The sequence below is a fragment of the Topomyia yanbarensis genome, chromosome 3 (genome assembly GCF_030247195.1).
Source record: "Topomyia yanbarensis strain Yona2022 chromosome 3, ASM3024719v1, whole genome shotgun sequence".
Classification (NCBI taxonomy): Eukaryota; Metazoa; Arthropoda; class Insecta; order Diptera; family Culicidae; genus Topomyia; species Topomyia yanbarensis.
In genome coordinates this window covers 253,235,272-253,252,512 of record NC_080672.1, presented here as the reverse complement: position 1 = coordinate 253,252,512, position 17,241 = coordinate 253,235,272, and the positions used below count along the sequence as shown (strand labels likewise).

The 17,241-nt window shown below is 35.2% G+C and overlaps 1 protein-coding gene across 2 annotated transcripts in view; it reads right to left on the bottom strand.

The window, feature by feature from the left end:
- The window catches only part of LOC131690359 (ceramide transfer protein), a 48,079-nt gene that overhangs the window by 13,113 nt on the left and 17,725 nt on the right, over positions 1-17,241 (bottom strand). The window contains exon 1 of one of the 2 annotated variants that reach the window (XM_058976071.1): positions 13,541-14,098. The exons of the other annotated variant lie outside the window; for it this stretch is intronic. Coding sequence (XP_058832054.1) covers positions 13,541-13,597 — 57 coding nt within the window. The 5' untranslated portion in view covers positions 13,598-14,098. Of the gene's footprint in view, positions 1-13,540; positions 14,099-17,241 lie in introns of those variants that run through there. 2 annotated transcript variants of the gene reach the window in all.

Here is a 17,241-nt window from a genome sequence, read left to right as displayed (position 1 = left end):
CAATACGGAAAATATATAAAAACATTTTTTTGTCGTCGATTCTACAAATGTTGATTTGTACTACCATATTATTCCCGGGAAAATGAAAATGGAAGCTCTAAGCGTAGTACAATGTCTAATTTGCAAAATTCACTTGAGAACATGAAAAATATTAATAATTGTTAAAGTTATAACAATTTCCGCAAAACGCGCTTTTTTCCATGACTACGACTCCAGTCCGAATTTCATTAGTATAGGGACTTGTGGTGTCCTTGAACGATTCATTAAAAATAAAAAATAAATATTTTTGCGATCAAGGACGATTTTTTCAAAAAAAGCACCACTTGAAAAAAATTATTATAAAATTCATAACATTGATAACATTGATCGTTCCGGCACACGGAAATTTAAAATATATTAAAATCGATTGAAATTTTTTTCGGCAATCGTAGTCACTGCAAACACATTTTTGGAAAAAACAGGATTTCGAGATAATCGCGTTTAAACCTTTAAGCATAAGCAACGTCCCGTAAGAAAGCAAAATGATAAAATTGCTTCCACTGGTTGGATCTCTATAACACATTCTTAAAAATCTAAACTTTAAAATAAAAGAATTTTACATTAAAAATAGTCTTTCGACCGACCTCAACATACCTGGGGCTATTCAGACCTACCTAAGCAAATCGTCCTTTTATGTGGATAGATGTGAATGAATTTTTCGGTTCTAGTTGGTAGATTGAAACGTCAGCTGCATTTTGGAGTCATAAAAAATATTTGCACCACCGCATGGCACCACTAGATGACCATTTGCAAAACTCTACGTTATTCTATCCTTTCACAATGTAGGGGTAATTCGGACCTCCCTACGGACAATTCAAACTGTCATTTTTTTTTAATTTTTTGTACAATGGAATTTAGTTTACCTATGAAATCTCCTTAAGAAGCAAATAAAAAAAATATGTCAAAAAAATTAATCTATGCAAATACAAATACAAATCACAGCTCGTCGCTATTGTGCTATCTTATGACAAACGCCATTTTGGGGTAAACTGAGTTAGATATGCCACATCACGTGTCTAAAAAATCTCTACAAAGTGGCGTTTTCAGAATTTTGATATTCTGCTTGGTTACTGAGATATATCAAAAAACATAATGAGAAATTTTGAATTTTTTGCTTCAAATGACTGTGCCTGAGGATTAACTCAAGGTATCTTGATATATAAGATGTTTTTATGTGTAAAACTCTCTAAAGAACACAATGGCATAATAACTTTCAAAACAAAATTACTCGAATTGTGAGAAAAATGTAGTTTTAGTTTTAAACTGGAAATATAGCATATTTGGCAACACTGTAACCAAAAATAACTATTTTTGTTAGATTCTCTGACTCATTTCCTTCAAAATGCATCTCACCGATTGTTTATAGGCTAAACTAAACCAAAGATATAAATAAAAGTCATTAATTGTTGATTTTTTTCTATGGAAAATTTTCCATGCACGATTATGACACGTAATACAAATTTTGTCATTTATACACACCTATGACATGTGTGAGTGTGTTTACATTTATAGTCAAAACTCGCAACATAGTAAACCGATCTTCATAATATTTGAGAGATTTATAAATAATAGATAGAAGCATCAATTGTCTTCTTTGAATTGTTTATACTATTTATAATTTTCAAGGTATTCAATCTCAAACTTTAAAAATCGTTTTTCTCGAAATGAGCTAAATGGCGCTTGTCATAAGATAGCACAACAGCGACGAGCTGTCGATTGGCGCTTTATGAAAATATTTAAGAGATGGCGCTGCTTCGGTCGGACTCATTCCGAGTCTCATTCTGGATGTGTTGTACTGGGAAGAGGTTATTTTATTGTGTGGACATCTACACGCTAAAACAATATTAATTTTATCATTGACGTAATTGCAAACATTACACAATTTAACAAACCGTAATTCACGAAATGACGAAACATTACCGTGTTCCATTTAATTTTACATGAAACAAATACTTTACATGCGCAATGAAATAAAATTACACTTACTGGCATTCAGAGCAAACGCCATATGTGGAATAAAATTACATGATTTTCGAAATTCACTGCCATGTAAAATTTAAATCAAACGTAAAATTAAGATATTTTTATGCTCGTCTATTTCAGGGTCAGGAGACGTAAATTTCCACGATTTTTTCTAGGTGTGTGTGTTGTCATAAAGACCTGTTGTTTATGTATATTGCCGCAAGATGTCCAAAATATGGAAACATTGAAAGGTAAGCAGAAACGACATAAACTACTCAATTGTGTGCGTAGCCGCAAGCCACTGATGGAATTGGTTGTTGATGGAATAGGAGGTCCGAATAGCTTATTTCGCACAAAACTGGTGAGCGTCATGAAAATATCTGTGTTTTCACCCAAACAAAAATCAATCCATGAAATAGGAACCTCAAGCTTTCTCGAACACATAACTGTTATTTTTTACTTTTATTTTAGGAAATATACAGCCATATTAGTGATAAGTAATCATTTTTTTCAATTTGCCATTGTTAATCATGTTTGCAAATAATTGCTTTATATTACAAAAAATATTTGGAAGAACACACAATCACGGTCAACTGGTTAAAAATGAGTGGCATCAATGTTACCAATCGTCAGAATTTAAATAAAATCCCAGCTCATATAAAAAGTTAATAATAATAACTTAGAAAATAATTCAAATTTCAAAATAATATCGAAACTATTTTTTTGACATATCTTTGTGAAACGACAAATAAAAAATACAAAAAAAGGATCGCTCGAAGAAAAATTGTTGCACACTTGGAAGCTTTTTACTCAGTTACAACGTTTTGTTCGAACTAATGTTTACCGAACTCCAAAAGTTCAATACTCCTTTTCAAAACATTGAAATATTGCTACATACATAAAATTTTTCTGAACGAACCCACTGTTTTCCCAGAACACAAATGTCCGAATGAGGTTTGAAACAAACTCCCTACAGCTCACCTGTTAATTGCCTGTATTATCTCTCCAGACGTCGCACAGTGCTCTGAGCGCATAACGTTCTGAAACTCCGGCGAAATCGTCTTAGAATCGCAGGCGGTCGACTAAATGTAGATTATGTCGACTCGCGACTGCCGGAGAATTACGAAGAAATTTTCAATTCGTATCACAAATAAAAATACCTAACTTGCAAACTGCATATCAACGACGGATACTTCCAGAAGAAGTTTTGTTATGCATAAATCACATGTGATACCAATGTCATGTTTTGTTTTCGCACGCACGACTGCGGTCAGTTGAACTTGACAGTGGCTGCTAAACCAACAATCGCAAGAATGCTTAGGCCAATGGTCAGTAGACAAAAACTGCGATAGAAAGACGGCACGGGCACGGCAAATTGTGGGGGCTAGGCAGCTGTTTAACAGGTTTTTCGACCGAAACTTGTATTGTTTTGGGGCCGGGGTAGAATTTATTATTGTTTGAAGGTTACAACTTCTACTTGCTACACAACCGCTGGTAGAAAGATACAATTTCGCGGACTAGTTACTCAACTGTAATTAATTAGACCACACCAACAATGTTCGATGCGAATGAATTTAATGTTCCACAATTGATCGTGACTTTGTGATTGCTGCGAACGTTCCAGCTGATCACTCTTTGCGGCGAGAAAGGCTATTCCCAAGTAGCAGACAATGTTTACAAATTGTTGAAACACCAACGTTCGTGATAGTTAAAAACCCGTAACAATAAACAGCGAACCAATACGGTGTAAGTTGGCAAATACTAAGACCGTTTGAGGCACTCCATTCAGTAAGCAGTTGAATAAATTGTTGCATTAATCGATTTGCTTGAAGTAGAATAATCCTGTATCCGGTGTAGTGTGAGACAGATACTAATTGAAAACCATCAATTAATCTTATTACAACTGCAAAATTCGAAAACATCATTACGAATTCACATCATGGTCACTAGTGTGGTTCGGGTTTTCTATTGATAACTATAGCTATAGTAGTAACGATTTTGTCGCGCAAAAAAATAGATTATCTTTGGTAGCTGCTTATTAAAACATTCGTTGCACTACAAAGCGGCAATTAGTGCGGCTTTGTTTCACTCAGGTTATATGGTAGATTGTTGCATAAGCCAAACTATTTCGTAGGTTGTAAATAGCATTGTTAAAGCAATTAAGGGTGTGGCTTGTTTTGGGTGGTAAAAAGTAGATATTTTTTGCGTCTTTTGTTTACTAACCAACCAACTTATAGTCCTAGGTTTATATGTAAGTCATGATTTTCCTTTTTCTAAGTTTTCTAGGAACATGCCCAAGATACGGTTAAAATTCACATTTTTATAGGACACACTGAGAAAAGATAGGGGGAGTGCATAAACCACTTTTTTGTTACTTGCAACAATTCTTAGACTTTTTGAGATGCAGTATTCTCTGTTCATGAAAATAGACGAACGAGCAATGCTTTACCATATGTAACGCTTTTTAGAATGAAAAGTAACATGTGCTCATAATTATTAGTATTTCACAAATGTAAGGTTACTGCACCCTAATCCATCTTAGGTCCTCTATTAATCCCACCTATTAAAACTCATTAGTTAGAGCAGTGTCTGCTATCTCAATTGCACGCATTAGCTCAAATGGCAGGATGAATAAGGGCACGTTGTACTAGACTTTCCTCTTCGCTCAAACGCGAGCATTTTCCATTTTCCAGGCAAAAATTCGAACTGTACTGCTTCTTAGGGACCATTCATAAATTACGTAACGCAAAAATTGCCCAAAATTGACTCCCCCCTCCCCCTATGTAACAAATTGTCACAAATTTTTCCATCCCCCCCTCCCCTATTACGTAACAAATGCCAAGAAAAAAAATTTTTTCTTCGATGAAAACATGTTACGTAACGATCTAGTTAACACCCCCTCCCCCCTATGTCACAACTTGTCACAACTTGTCGTACCCCCTCCCCCCCTAAAAGCGTTACGTAATTTATGAATGGTCCCTTGGGAACGAAGCAAAGAAGATAATACTTATTTAAGCGCAATCCAGTCACTCTAACTCGAGTTATCAACGATATAGTGTTACATCCTAACTAGTGAGATGAATAGGGGCTCGTCTACCCTATGTCAAATGGTTCATGGATCCCCACGGGTGGGGTACTTGAACCACCTTCTTGAGGAAAGTTGGACCATTCTTCCGGCAATTTTAGAAACACGTAGACTCACATAAAAATATCGTATTATAGTTTGAATGTGCGCAATATCATTTAATTTATATGCTGTAAAATAAAATCCAAAATGAAAACTATACATAGTGGTTCACTTATCCCCTGGTTCACCCATTCCCACTCAAATGACAAAAAAATTTGAATATTTTTGAAAATGTTTGTTGGTTTGACGCTATTGCAAATCTGGCTAAGGTTAGGTTACCGAAAGAGATAACAAGAAAAATAATGCGGGTGAGAAAATTTTCAGAATATGACGTGATTTCCTTAGTTTTTCACCTATCCCGTGGTTCATCTATCCCCATGCTCCCCTATGTCCTCAAGCAGGAATCGAATCTGCGATCTTACACTCTCTAGTTGAGTATGTTAACAATTCCGCCATCGAGGAGCTGTGATGGCGCCAATTCCCAACAGTATCGTCATCACCGCTACAGCCTCAATATCTACTAATGGACTCATCAACCCATAATGTCTCCTATAGGCAAATCGTCACCGCCCTCTCACTTCGATCGGCCAGATCTCTCTTGCTATCTATTTTCAGCTTCCCTAGAACACGTTTTGCAAAGCTAAAAAGGGATAACGCTCGTGCGAGAACACAGGTACGATTCCTGCTTGAGGATAACTTTTCTCCTCGTGTCAAATAAAAAGGTGAATTAACAGTAACTTAATTCTCGCCGTGTTCAGGTCATTCATTCTCTGGATATTTTCCGCTGAACATTCTCCTAAAAGCTTTGCAAAACGACCAAGCTTTTTGAAATTTTGAGTATAGGCTCAATTTTGTTTCGTAATTCTAGTTCAAAAGGATAATACCAAAAAGAATTCCAATGAAAATATATATATTTCGTATAAGATTAAAAAAATTGAGTATAAGGTTTTCTTCAGAAAATAAATAAAAAATAATATAAATAAAATTTTAATTTCATCGTGCTATAAAAATATTATAAAACGGTCTTAAAGTATGGCTTTAGGTAGGCACGAGTAGAAGAGAAATTATTTTTTAAGTGAGCAAATAGTGATTTGCTCCAACACGATGTCGCTAGCAGAATAATATTATCATAAAAAAGCAGTATCGCTAAAGTACTCAATTACAATAGTTTACAAATTTTGGGTTAATTGCATGAAGTTAAGAAAAAGGTGTTTTCTAAGTCAATTTTGGGTCGCTGAGCACGAAAATCATATTCATTTTCTTTTTCAAAGAACCGTTTTTGTGATTTTTTAAAAAAGGTGTTTTTAAGCACTTTTTGCAGTTTTTGGTCAATATCCCAGGAAAAAATCTTCCGATTACCACAAAGACTCACCATTCGAAAGGTATTGATGTGCCAATTCCAAAAATGTATAACATGCTAGGATAAAATATCAATAATTTAGGGTTAAGAGCAACCAAAGTAAAAAAAAGTAGTGTTTGGTAAAATTACAAATTTTTAGTTGATTCTTCATAAAAAAATAAATCAGCGAAAAAAATCTTTTAAAATCTTATGTGACAGGCAAACTTCTCACGCGAATTTTAAGCCTAAGATCACGAAAATCCGACAAAAACTGGTGATGTTATTAGGTACCGAGTGAAAATTGCTCTGTTTTTCACATATCTCTTTTGGTCTAAGATTAGACTAGTTTACAAGAAAAATGAAGTTACGAGAAGAAGTGCTTTCTAGATTAATTTTGGGTCGCTGGATACGAAAATAATACTTTATTTCTCTTTCAAAGCAGTACGAGCTTAAAAAAAATTCAAAATTCTCTATATAGTAAACAAAAGAAAAACGTTTTCTCTTGCATTAACTGCTATGAACTGCGTTTAGCGAGTAACGGTTTGTCCGGAATTTCCTTTCAAAGAGTATTTTGACAGTTGGCTTTTAAGCCGTAATCGTATGTTTGTCGAGAAATGTACATTTATTATGATTACAATCGACCAAGCATAAGCATAAGCATAAGCATAAGCATAAGAGATCGATTTATTATGATTACAATCGACCAAAGTAAAAAAGTCTAATGTTCGACCTTTTTTAAAAAAATGCACATTTCTAGTAAATTTTTAATAATAAATCAAGGACAGAAGAAAATTCTTTTAGAATCTAATGAGATAAATAATCTTTTTGCATAAATTTTAATCCAATTGTCACAAAAGTCGGATGAAAAATGTAGATATGAAGGTATGGTGGTATGAAGCACTGAGTGAAAATTGTAACTTATTATTTTTCGCACATTCATACTTTCAGCTGAAAGTGCACCTCGGAACCTTCCAACCTGCATATTAACTAAATTAATTGGATGATTTTGACACGAAATATTGACTAAAAACTACAAAAAGTGCTCAAAAACGAGTTTTTTCAGAAAATCACAAAATCGCTTCTTTGGACAAAAAAAATAAATAATGTTTTCGTGTTCAGCAACCCAAAATTAGTCTAAAAAATACTTTTCTTGAAGCTTCATTTTTCTTGTAAACTAGTGTTATAGAATGCTTAGATGCTCCTCTTTCATCTGAACCTAAACTTCAAATGTTCTATCGGGGGATCTAAAAAAATTATTGTTTTACATTTTAATGATCGATTCCAAAGATTGCTTTTTCAATGAATAGTTTTTTTTTCGAGAGTTACTGAATGTGATATTCATTCTACGGTTCAGGTATGTGCGGGCGCAGAGATTCGCGATCGCGTGTATCATCACGAAGGGCTCGAGCATTTGTACGTTATCGTGTTCAATCGCGTATGTCGGTTCCAACAGCATAAGTCATTAAAAGTGATTTTACGCTCATCCGGACATGCCGCAGACTGCCAAAAGAAGACAAAGAGTTAAGTAGCCGAGAAACTCTAAGCTTGCTCATTGACCCTATTCCACGCTTTTCTAAACCTTCTTACTTCAAATCCTTGCCCTTCCTTGAGTACTATTTCACCTTCCAGTTTCTTGCTAATTAAATGTCGTTACAATATAAAAAAGGAAAGATTGACTCATTAAAAAAAGAAGAAAAAATGTGAGAAGATAGCCAGTCTTATTCTGCTAGCAAGCACTGCAACAAAACTTGCTTACATAAAACTTTACCAAAAAGCTGTATGTGCATGTTCTAACCAATAACGCATGTATTTTAATGGATCATCGTAATAATGGATTTGGACAAATCCTCGGTCCAACAATTTAATTAAAACTATGAATCTTAGTTTTAATTTAGTATTTCCCTTGTGTTCGTATTTTTGTCATATACATTTTTAGTTACTGGAATTTACAAGCAAGCTAGTTGTCAAATTTCACTGCATGCAATTCGTTGCATACTCGGTTCATTTTCTAAAATTTAGAATCATTCCATTTTTCACTCTTTGAGAAATATGTGCATAGGACAGCAATAAAATAAAAATCGAACATATATTGAAATGACTGATAACATCTATTATCATAAAAGCTACATCATCTAGACATTCGAACATCTCAATACGCGCAAATCAAAAAATTCTATAATTTAACTACACACTGTTTAAAATTCTATACATTGTAAACGTTATTGGCATCCACAGGAACCATTAAATCCACATACGAGAAAATTTACTCACATTTAGATTACCTTATCGGCCATTTGCATCCGCCATTTTGAATTTTGAAAACCTGATATCGAAATCGGAATCTGCGTCCCATAAAACCGTGGTATGTAACTTTGCCGGTCAATCAAAACCCTTTTCGACTTTTGACCAGGTTTTCAATGAAATCCGCCAATGTACATGGTTTACAAAATAAAACTGACATTTATACAACATATTAAAATTTCAATAATTATAAAATTAATCTTATGGATTTATCTGTACCAACAACAAAGACATTACTTTTGTATCTGGTAATAAACACGAACAAACCTTACTTTATCGTTTCCAAATTTCCACAGTATAATCGAAATTACTTTCTGCGGTAAGATTTTTATTATTGTAACATTTTTATTATCATAAACAACATTATGCTGACTTTATTAAAAATGTTCACAATTTTTCATTATTTTTCATTTGAAAGTACTCCATTTCAAGAAAAATGTCATGAAAATCCTACCTATGTCATTTATTCTTTTCACAAGAAATGGAAAAAAACAGCGGTAGATAGATTTTCCAGTTGTAAGCCCATTCGAAAAAAGTGCCGGCTGGCAAATGCTGCACAGCTGTCCTTACACTTTAGATATATTTAGGTCATCCTTTTCAACCTTTTCACGTTCAACTTTTTACTAGCACATATAGGGTTAAAACACTATTTGGCTTAAAAGATTTGGAATCAAAAATCATGAAATATTCTGAGGAATTCTACGAAGATCCGTCCGAAAATCTCTAAAATCGCGAACTACATTCTTAGATTCCGATGAAACTTTACAGGTTTAATCGGCATGGAAGACTAAACCTTTTCCACAGTCGATAAGATTATGTTGACTCAGGCGCAATTTTTTAAAAGGGCTTAGACGTTTCTACGTGAATTAATTTCAATTTTTTTTGTTCGATTACTCTATTTTATACAGTCAAACTATCTGTGAACGAGTTACAGGGAATGAATATTTCTGCACGAAAAAAAATACACGCTGAAAAAAAATATTGTGTCATTTGTCACAATAACAAAAATTTATGTTAAAAATTCAAATTGCAAAAAAAAACATTTTTCCTAATTTTTTATATTTTGTCATCAAAAACTCAAAGAGAAAAGAAATATTTTGAATGTGATTGCATGATGGATCAGCAAAAAAGTTTTTCTAACAACAACTTTATATATGTTTTTATATTTCATACTAATTGACATACAAAACTGCAATTATATTACAGAATATAATCATTTTAAATCAAAATGCATTTAACAAATATCTTCCAAAATGCGATAGTTTACGAGATATTTGGAATTTTGTTTCAACAAAAAAATTAATTCATGTAATTTTGTCCTGTTCAAAAGTTATTCGCGTTATCCCATCATAAAATGTCGAAAATCTAATGTTTTTTGTTTTAAAAACATAAAAGAAGCTTTTTCAGTGTATTTGGATCATGGAGAAGCTTTCAATAAAAAAGTTTTCCTAACAACAACTTTTGGCAAATTTTTATAATTCATACTATTCACAGTGAAAAGCAAAATTTTATTTTTGAATGTGATTCTAAACGCCATTCTAAATCAAAATGTTCATAATTTTTTTTTAACCAAGTGAACAGACACTTACAATCACCTTGAATGGCTTCTATTCATGTTCAGCTAACAGAGCTCTTCAGTGAAGTTGATGATTATTTTCTCGCTGCTTCCATCTTATGTTTGAGATTTTTGTTTAGCAATCCATTAGAATTTGAGTAATTTGAATTGAATACCATTATTTATAAGTGATGACATCGCAATGTTGATGGAACTTATAAGAAATACTAATACAGTGATGACCCGTTTTTATCAGCTCCTTGGCGAATTTTAAGCTGATAAAACAGGGACATTGATAAAATCGGGACATATATTTTTCTGTCTTTTTAATAAACCGAAGTTCTTAAAATATTCTTCTTTGGTCCTTGGATATAGCCTCGCAACCTTTTCTGATTATTTACTTTAAGTTCCCCTTTAAGGGGGTCTGACAGTGTAAAAATTTAAAAAAAATTAATATTTTTATTTTTTCATTTTTCAGATCTCCAAGATAAGAAATATATGCCCAAGAAAGGATTTACTGGAATTCAACTTGGTTCGTCTGCTAGAACCCATCAAACTACCAATTATCAATTTTCATATGAAGCTGATAAAATCGGATCAAAAAGCTGATAAAATCGGCGGTAGATAAAATCTGGGGCTGATAAAATCGGGTCTCCACTGTATTAACCCACCATTGTTAATGCAGTTTGACTTCCACATTTTGCGAGTTTATTTCTTTTCGTTCTGTAAGTGGCAGAAAAGATGTAGTTTCTACTGCCAAAATACATCAGTTTTAGTACTTTTGACGAAAAACGGATCTCACAGTGTTGATTCATGATGAATAGCGAAACGGATGTTATTGCGGACTTGCTTCAGAGTCCTTTCTCTAAACCAGCGATTCTCAACTTGGGGTCCGCAGACCCCTAGAGGGCCTTGAAGTCGTTGCTGGGGTCCGCGAATAGGAAAAGTTTGTATTTCGTATCAGACCGAAAATAATATATTGACAGCATATAAATGGGGTCCACGATCCATGAATGAAAAATTATTTGCAACGACTTTATCCATTCCTCGATCGAAAATGTATTGCTTGATGAAATCTTGATACCAGAGGAGACAAAACTGATGCGGGACTGAGAAGCTGCAAAAACTGCTTTGCAGATCCTGCTTGCTTTTCCAAGGAGTTCTGAAAAAAATATTTGGCACAGAGCAGAGTATCATGATTTGAATCACTTGTCATACGCTGCCAAAACTTACGCCGCTTCGCGAGATCATATCGACAATTAAATGGCTTATCTCTCACCATCGGGAAAACACGCATTGGTGAAGGATTGTACCATGGCCCGAAAATGCGTCGAACAAATCATAATGCAGTTGGAAAAACCGGAACGATATGAAGTCATTGATTGAGGTAGTTTATTTTTTAGATGAGCATGGATTAAGTTTTCGTGGGCAAGATAAGTCAATAGGATCATCGAATCGTGATAATTATAAAGACTTGTGTTCCTTTGTCGCGTAACTAGATTCCAGTCTAGAGGTCGATCATCGATGAAATTGAAATCCGATTTGCTTTGTGAGCTAAAGTACACAGCGTTGCTTGATCCAGTGAAATTAAAACCGTTTTCTGAAACTTTTCCAGAAGACCAACTGCTAATAAACGAAAGTGGCAAGTTTCAATGACAATTTTTCGCTGAAACGAGCGAGTGGATAATCGATAGTGGTATGGAAGACGTTTTTCCCGAGGTGTCCAGACTATCAAGGCGACGCCTGCTTCCGTTGAGAGTACTTTTTCCGCGCTTCGACGCCTTAAATTTTTTTTTGCGATCAACTATGGACGAGGAGCGCTTGAAATGAGAAAAGGATATTCCATTTAACTTGCAACAAAAAACTCACTGTGCGCCGATGTGATAGATCTTTCGGTAGAACGAGCTGATAGACGTATTAATTTAACGTGCAAATTAAAAATATTTGGAATATATATACACTCAAGTTTTTTTACGCGGTTTTATTTGCGCGGTATTTTTTTACGCGGATTTTGAAATTTACGCGGTTTTCATTTACGCGGATTTTAAAATTTACGCGGTTTTCATTTCCGCGGTGATTGAAATTCACGCGGTTTTTTGAAATTTAGGCGGTTTTCATTTACGCGGATTTTGGAATTTACGCGGTATCCATCAACGAGGTTCCCTTTACCGCGGATTCATAAATTTAAGAAGTCTTCATTTACGCGGATTTTGAAATTCACGCGGTTTTCATTTACGCGGATTTTGAAATTTACGCGGTTTTCATTTACGCGGATTTTGAAATTTACTCGGTTTTCATTTACGCGGTTTTCATTTACGCGGATTTTGAAATTTACGCGGTTTTCATTTACGCGGATTTTGAAATTTACGCGGTTTTTTATTTACGCGGATTTTGAAACTTACGCGGTTTTCATTTACGCGGTTTTCATTTACGCGGCCTGTATCGTAAAAAAACCTGAGTGTATACTATATTTTTCGTAGACCGTAATCTGAATGTGTAATGCTTAGAACAATTTTGAACAGTGCACAAGTGAAGAAAATGTTCACGAGTCGCCGCTGGAAGAGAAGGTATATAAAAATTTCATTTTTGACTGCTGCGTGAAACAATCTCCGGCAGCACTGCTTCAACCGAATCCAATCAGACTAACCGCAGTTACCTCAGCGCTGTTGATAGTACTTGAAACTGTTAGTGCTCTAAAGGAAACCGTCCCAGTTATTAGTCTTTCTTAGTTTTGTGAGCAAATCTTGCCTAAAACAAAGTTTATGAACAACATGGGCATGAAGGGGTAAAAATTCAATTCCCTTTTAAAATTTAGACCCTCTCGAGCTGCGCAGGTGTCAGATAATATGCGCGATTTATAACTATATACTTCAATCATATGGCATTTGATCAAACAGTATTCGGTCAAACGACATTTTCGACCAAACGATATTCGAGTAAATGACCTATTCGGCCATTTGGTGTTCATCGAAACTACGTTCGACCAAACAGCGTTCAGCCATATACTCTTGATCAATTGACTAAACGGTCAGAAACAGCCACGAACCAAAGAATTGCCTTCTGTAGCGCTGCATTTATCATTTTTAGTTATAGCATCTTGAAGCTAAAAGGTAATTATAATATAAGTTATTTCTGCGTAGCACTCCAAACCTCTCACAAATGTTTTCTACGTTTCGCTCACCAAGTAAATCACCAAAACAAAACAAACAATACGTACAATTTCCTTATGGAGCTTGAATCCTTTGAACAGCCTCGCTGGGGTGAGTGACGGCATGTTTACACTTGGATTTTATATCGAACACTCTGCAAGTCTAAACGAAATCGTACACACCACGTTGCAACACCGGTACGAAATATTTGACCTATTTTACGTCCGGCTGGAACCTTCACAATCCCCCTTTAAAACTTATTATTGTCGGTCACAACACCACACACACACGTTGTCCAAGTCGTTCACCGCCAAATGCAAACCAATTCAAAAACCAATTCAATTAGTCGCGTGATTTGAACTCGTGTCTACTGTGCAGCTTTAGCCGCACCAATCGGACGCGGACCCCCGAATTGTGTATCACACTTAATGAACGCTCCGACAAATGAGAAACAGAATCGCGCACCCCACTGGCTCTACCCACAGAAGGACACTTTCAATTTCGCCAAGGATGACAACTATCCATGCAAACTGTTATCACACACGCGTGGCTCCCGCAATTAATTAACCTAATGGAAACAATGCACAGCACCCGCGACGCGTCACTTCATGTATCAACCAGACGAAGGAAACTAACCGACTGACTGACTGGCTGACATCGACCAGCGACATTTGTGCGCGTTGGGTGGAGAACTACTATTCCGGACCATAAGTGCACTGGAAATGAGTACCATGCTACTGATGGTTGCGGCTACAACTAGTTGCAACGTAGTTAAGAGAACGAGAGAGAAACATTGGCGATGTGATTGCTGCAAACAATTGGTTTAGGAGTTAGAAAGCGTTTCACTGAGAAGTCCAAGACCGGGTCCCATATTGGACGTATATAGAACGATTTGTTGGACGACTTACAACATTGGGCCAACGAAGGGCTCGCTAAAGATTCTGAAACCAACTTTTCGTTGGAGGGATCTGAATGACTTTCCACAATAAAATTTTGCCAACATAGAAATCCAATAGAGAGTGGAAAAACGATTGAGAAGCACGAAATTCCGACTGAACTTCTAAAAGTCGAGAGTGGTCGGCTGTACGAAGCAATCCACTATGAAATTGACATGATTTGGATGGTATAAGAAAAACCTTTAGAATGGTTCAGTGTCCGCGTATTAAAGATGATCGTGTGCATCGCGAATAGTTCAAAAGAGTCTGGAAAAAGTCATGATTTTTTTTTAAAGTAGCGATTCTCTTTAACCTGTTTAAGGTGTTTGAATGAATTTCCAAAATGCGACAACTTTTTGAGTTTTGCACCTATAAGTTTGGAATTTCTTCACTTTTGCTTTTTCATGGAGAGCAACGATTTTCAATAGAGTTCAAAATTTTCAGATATTCTTGAAGGGCTGTACAAAAAAGTTACAGTTACGAATGAGGTATTACCGTTTTTGACGTGGTTGGTCAGTGGGAATCGGTGCCGAATGGGGTCATGCTTGGCATAAATAGCTGTATGCAGAACCGTCATTATAGATCAAATGTTCATTAACAGAATACTAATAATAAACACATACAAAACTAAAATGAGAGTATACATATCAGTTATGTACATGATACGTTCGATCTTGGATGTTCCGCATTACGATTCCGATTCCGACGATACAATAGTATTTCTCATAATACTAAACTAAAGTTTTGTAATATTATTGCCCAGCCAACATTTTGATTCACTATAATAAGTTGCAATTTGATTAACTGTACTCTTCAACGATATGAATTGATTGTATAAAATGCACAGATCTCTTCTATGTGAACAAAAGTGGAGGCCATATACGTACAACAAATCGGTATAGTAGAACTATGTGATTTACGACGAATTTTGATCTCATCAGAAGCATTATACAATCATCTAGCTTATCATTTTGAGTTTATATATGATCAACTTTACAATCACACATGAAGGTTTATGCAGCTTAAGGTCCCCAATGTGGTAACAAGAAGTATTTTTTTTTAAATAATATTATGAAAATAAAAAATCAGGATGAAATTTCCATAATTCTGTTATAAGACACAGTTACGCCTATACTGGTAAATACGTTTTTCATGGGTGAGGTTGGAGTTACTGGAACATCAATTATTAAAATTACCTGCTACGATTTACTTCCAGTTTCGAACCTGAGATCTTCGTATTCCCAGCATAGCCGCTATGTACTCATCTATTTATACACTGTCAAGCAACGATTATATTTGATCATTTTTATCGCTTTGTGATTACGATCTAAAAATACCATAATCCTACCTAAATATGGCACTCCAATGATACCTTCTATACCTGTCAAATCACAACCTACATTCTGTACTCAAGCCATTTTTATGACTCAAATATTGAACTAGTCTGGCAGAGAATTTGCGAAGTGCTATAAGGAGGTGACTATTTTTTTTTTTGAACGATTTTGCAGTTTAATCCAATTGCAAATTAATTTCTATACAATGTTTCGAAATTGTCTTTATTATTCCGCATGTACAATTTTGCTTTAAGTTGTAGTGGACTAATAAATAACTTCAAGTCAACATTGTATTTCGATCACAGATTTGCATTTTATGTGAACTTTTTACAACAAAACATAATTTTTGCTTGCACTATTTGTAATTTTGATTTAGTCTGTCATTATTTGTAATTTATTGTAAACTTTCATATACGATTGCTGGTTTGCTGGGTGAAAACTTACATAAAATCCCATCTAAAATTATATTGATACTCTGATTCAAATACTGACCCTGAATTCTACTTGAAAATAATCCGGTTCCGGAGCATCCGCAAAACAGGCAAATTTATTAATCTAATTCTAGAATGCTGAAGTTTTCTCGAAAAAAAGTTCTCGTAACATTGGCATAAATTCGTACTTCTAGGAGAAAAAAAATTACCCTATTGGTCACATAATGACCATCCGGAAAATCCGGCACATTAGCTTAACTGATCAATTAATAAAGTGGTGTTAGAATGAGGCGTTTTTTACTGTTGAACGTAGACGTCAATGTTTTCGTTATGAGTGAATTTTTCAAAGGATATTATATTTGATTGAGGAGTTTGCGAAAGCCGCAGAGATCACCGTTACACGACAGTTATTTGGTTTTACCAAAAGAAAAAAAAAACACATCGATTCATGAAAAACCGGGGTTTGACGCTCTGCCAGAGACGAAACATTTAAATAATGTCTGGCAAAGGAAGGAGCTGACTATACGGCTACGGTGCCGATTGCTGCTAAATTACCGGTGAAAGGAGGAACGATTCAAAGGGTGCGAAATGTTGGTAACGGGCGGGACGGGACAATGTAGTTACTTGCATAGCAGAATTCTATGCGAACAAAATATGTAGTGTGGAGAAACCGAAAAAGAGACAAGTTTTCGAAGCAAAGTGCGAGAGATTTTCACAGCGCCTAGGGCTCAATGCGATCGGACGAGATTCATTTTCTGTTGGTTCGGAATATTCAAGTTAGCTACGAAAAAAGTGGATGCATATGTGTATTGGCGATGTTGTGCGGTCTACGAGATTTTTCGTGCGGAATGATCAACAACCAGTAGAGAGCAGACTTTGCAGCCTCTGCTTAAGTATGGCGAAAGGGGGATCGATACAGGAGGTAGCAAAGGGTTGGTAATAGGCGAGAGGTTAGACTTGTAAGAAAAGTGTGAATGAAGTGAACCTTATGATCACAAATATTGTAACGAAGCCAAATGCATAGCAGTATTTAATACGAAGAATTGTAAGGTGGAGAAATAGAGAAGAA